This window comes from Plasmodium reichenowi, chromosome 14 (genome assembly GCF_001601855.1).
Source record: "Plasmodium reichenowi strain SY57 chromosome 14, whole genome shotgun sequence".
Taxonomy (NCBI): domain Eukaryota; phylum Apicomplexa; class Aconoidasida; order Haemosporida; family Plasmodiidae; genus Plasmodium; species Plasmodium reichenowi.
In genome coordinates this window covers 70,415-72,861 of record NC_033659.1, presented here as the reverse complement: position 1 = coordinate 72,861, position 2,447 = coordinate 70,415, and the positions used below count along the sequence as shown (strand labels likewise).

Here is a 2,447-nt window from a genome sequence, read left to right as displayed (position 1 = left end):
TAATAATAATAATAATAATAATAATAATAAAAGAAGTGAATGTAATAATAATAAGTATAATATTTCAAAGAAGGAAAAGTTGAAAGAAGAAAAAAAAAAAAAAAAATATTTCAATTTGAGAAGAAAGGAAAATAAAATTTCTAATAATAAAGAAATGGATCATTTATTAAAATCGTCTTCTTTACATATTAATGAAAATAGTATAAGTACATATAAAGATATAATAAATAAATTAGTATGGGAAGATTTATATTTTTTACAATTATGTTTTGAGGAGTGTTTAAAAAACAGATCATATATAATGCATGTATTAATATGTAGACAATATGATTCGAAATTACATGTGCGTTGTTATTTGTTGAAGATATTTTACGAATTAATTGAGAATAATTTTATCCCCTTAAATTATTATAATAATATTTGTGTAATATGTAGTGAGCGAATAAATGATAAATCTCCTTTAGTAAGACAGAGAGCATTTGCTTTATTATCGTGTATTGCAAATGATGTTGTAAAAACGAAATATATGATACCTTTAGACACGAAGAGAATAAAGAAGGATTTGTATTATTTGGATAGAAGAAAGAATTTATTGAATAAAAATGATACCTCAAAAGTTGATGTAAATGGAAGTGTTCATGGTGATGGATTATGTATGGATAGTGATTTATTACGTATGAAAAGAATAAAAAATGTAAAAAGCAAAAAGAAAATTAATTTATCTGATAGCGATACAGATAGTGAAGATATGGATGAGATTATTGAAAAGGATAAACATCATAAGAATAGACATAATAATATTTTAGATCGTGTAAATATTAGGTCTGATTTAACTAATAAGTGTAGTATTATTACAGGTGGAAGTTCAGATTTCCCTTTGAAAGATGATATACAGAATGAGGAAGATCGAAATAAGTATTCTAACCAATTAGATCTTCTTATAAGGATGTACAACGAAGTGTTGTTTATATCTTTGGTAGTGGATGAATGTGTTGATTTATGTTTCAAATTATTATATTCAACTATAGAGACTGATCAAAAGAGTGCTATAAAATTTATTATTTTAGCACACATATGTGGGAATAATAAAGCAGGAGAAGACATGAATAAGGTATGGTCTTTAATATTTAGTAATAATAATATAATAGTTGAAATAATAATAAATGAATTTGTGAATGTTAATATTTCAAGTGATGATTATCGAATGAGTGCATTTAGATTAATCAATGTAACTACGAATAGTAAATTAAAAGATATATCATGTATAGAAAAAATTATGGAATGTTTATTGCTTCAAGAAAAGGCAAGCACGTTGAGTGTAGGTAAATTATTAGATGAATTATTTAATATATTATTTGTTGATACATTCAGTGATAATAAAAATATGATAATAAAAGAGGGTGCTTTAATCCTTATGAAAATATTATGTTATTCTATATATACGGTAAATATCAAGAAAGGGAAAAAGGATCAATATTTTCTGTTTACTAATAAGAAAAAACATTTGATATTGTTATTTATAAATGAGTACAAGGACAATTTGCATTTCATAAATCTGTTGATATTGATATTGAAGTATAACAAGACGAATAAAATCATACAGAGTTTGTTGATCATATTGTTTAATTTGATATTTGACAAGATGGTTGATAATGATGGTTTAGACGATGGTATGTGTAAGGGAGAAGAGGGCAAATTTGTTAATGGAGTGGAGAATATAAACAACAACAACAATAATAATAACAATAATAATAATAATAATAATAATAATAATAATAATAATAATAATAATAATAATAATGGTAGAGAGAACAATTCGCTTTATAACATTTCTAAAGGAGAATTTAAAGAACAGTGCTTATATGAAGATAAGAACACGTGGTTTAAATGTTGTCAATCTATTGTTGAAAGTATGTATGTGCACTTTGACGATTTTCTTCTTATATTTACGACGAAGATAAGGAATATGTTACATTTTGTGTTGAACAATAATATGTGTAAACCTTATCTTGTGAATAAAGAATTAAGGGGAGATAATAATAACAGGATTTCATGTTTGACATTAACAAAGTTTATTTTTTTATGTGGCCATTTAGGTTTGTATACTTATATCTATGCTGAAAAGATCCAGAACAAATTAAAAAAGATCGTTTCTAAGAACGACAGTAATTATGGTATGTGTACGAAGGAAGAAAAGGATCGGGAGTACTTTGATTATGTTGTTGAGCACATGATTGTATGTAATAATTTGTTAGGAAAAAAAGTTATGCCTTTAATATTTTTTATAATAAATAATCCTAAGGAATTTTTTAATGAGTGTATAATAATAAATGATGATAACATAACCAATGGTTTTAAAAAAGAACAAGTAGTTGATAAGGAGGATGATACGTTGTATATGAATTATGAGGTATATTTATTGATACTTGTATGTTTATTAACTTTAT

General features: G+C 24.4%; 1 protein-coding gene across 1 annotated transcript in view; it reads left to right on the top strand.

Moving 5' to 3' along the window:
• The window catches only part of PRSY57_1402400 (hypothetical protein), a gene marked incomplete at both ends in the record, with an annotated part of 5,850 nt that overhangs the window by 2,009 nt on the left and 1,394 nt on the right, over positions 1-2,447 (top strand). The window contains one exon of the mRNA XM_012909640.2: positions 1-2,447. This exon is cut by the window's left edge and continues 2,009 nt beyond it; it is cut by the window's right edge and continues 1,394 nt beyond it. Within this exon, the coding sequence (XP_012765094.2) occupies positions 1-2,447 (2,447 nt within the window).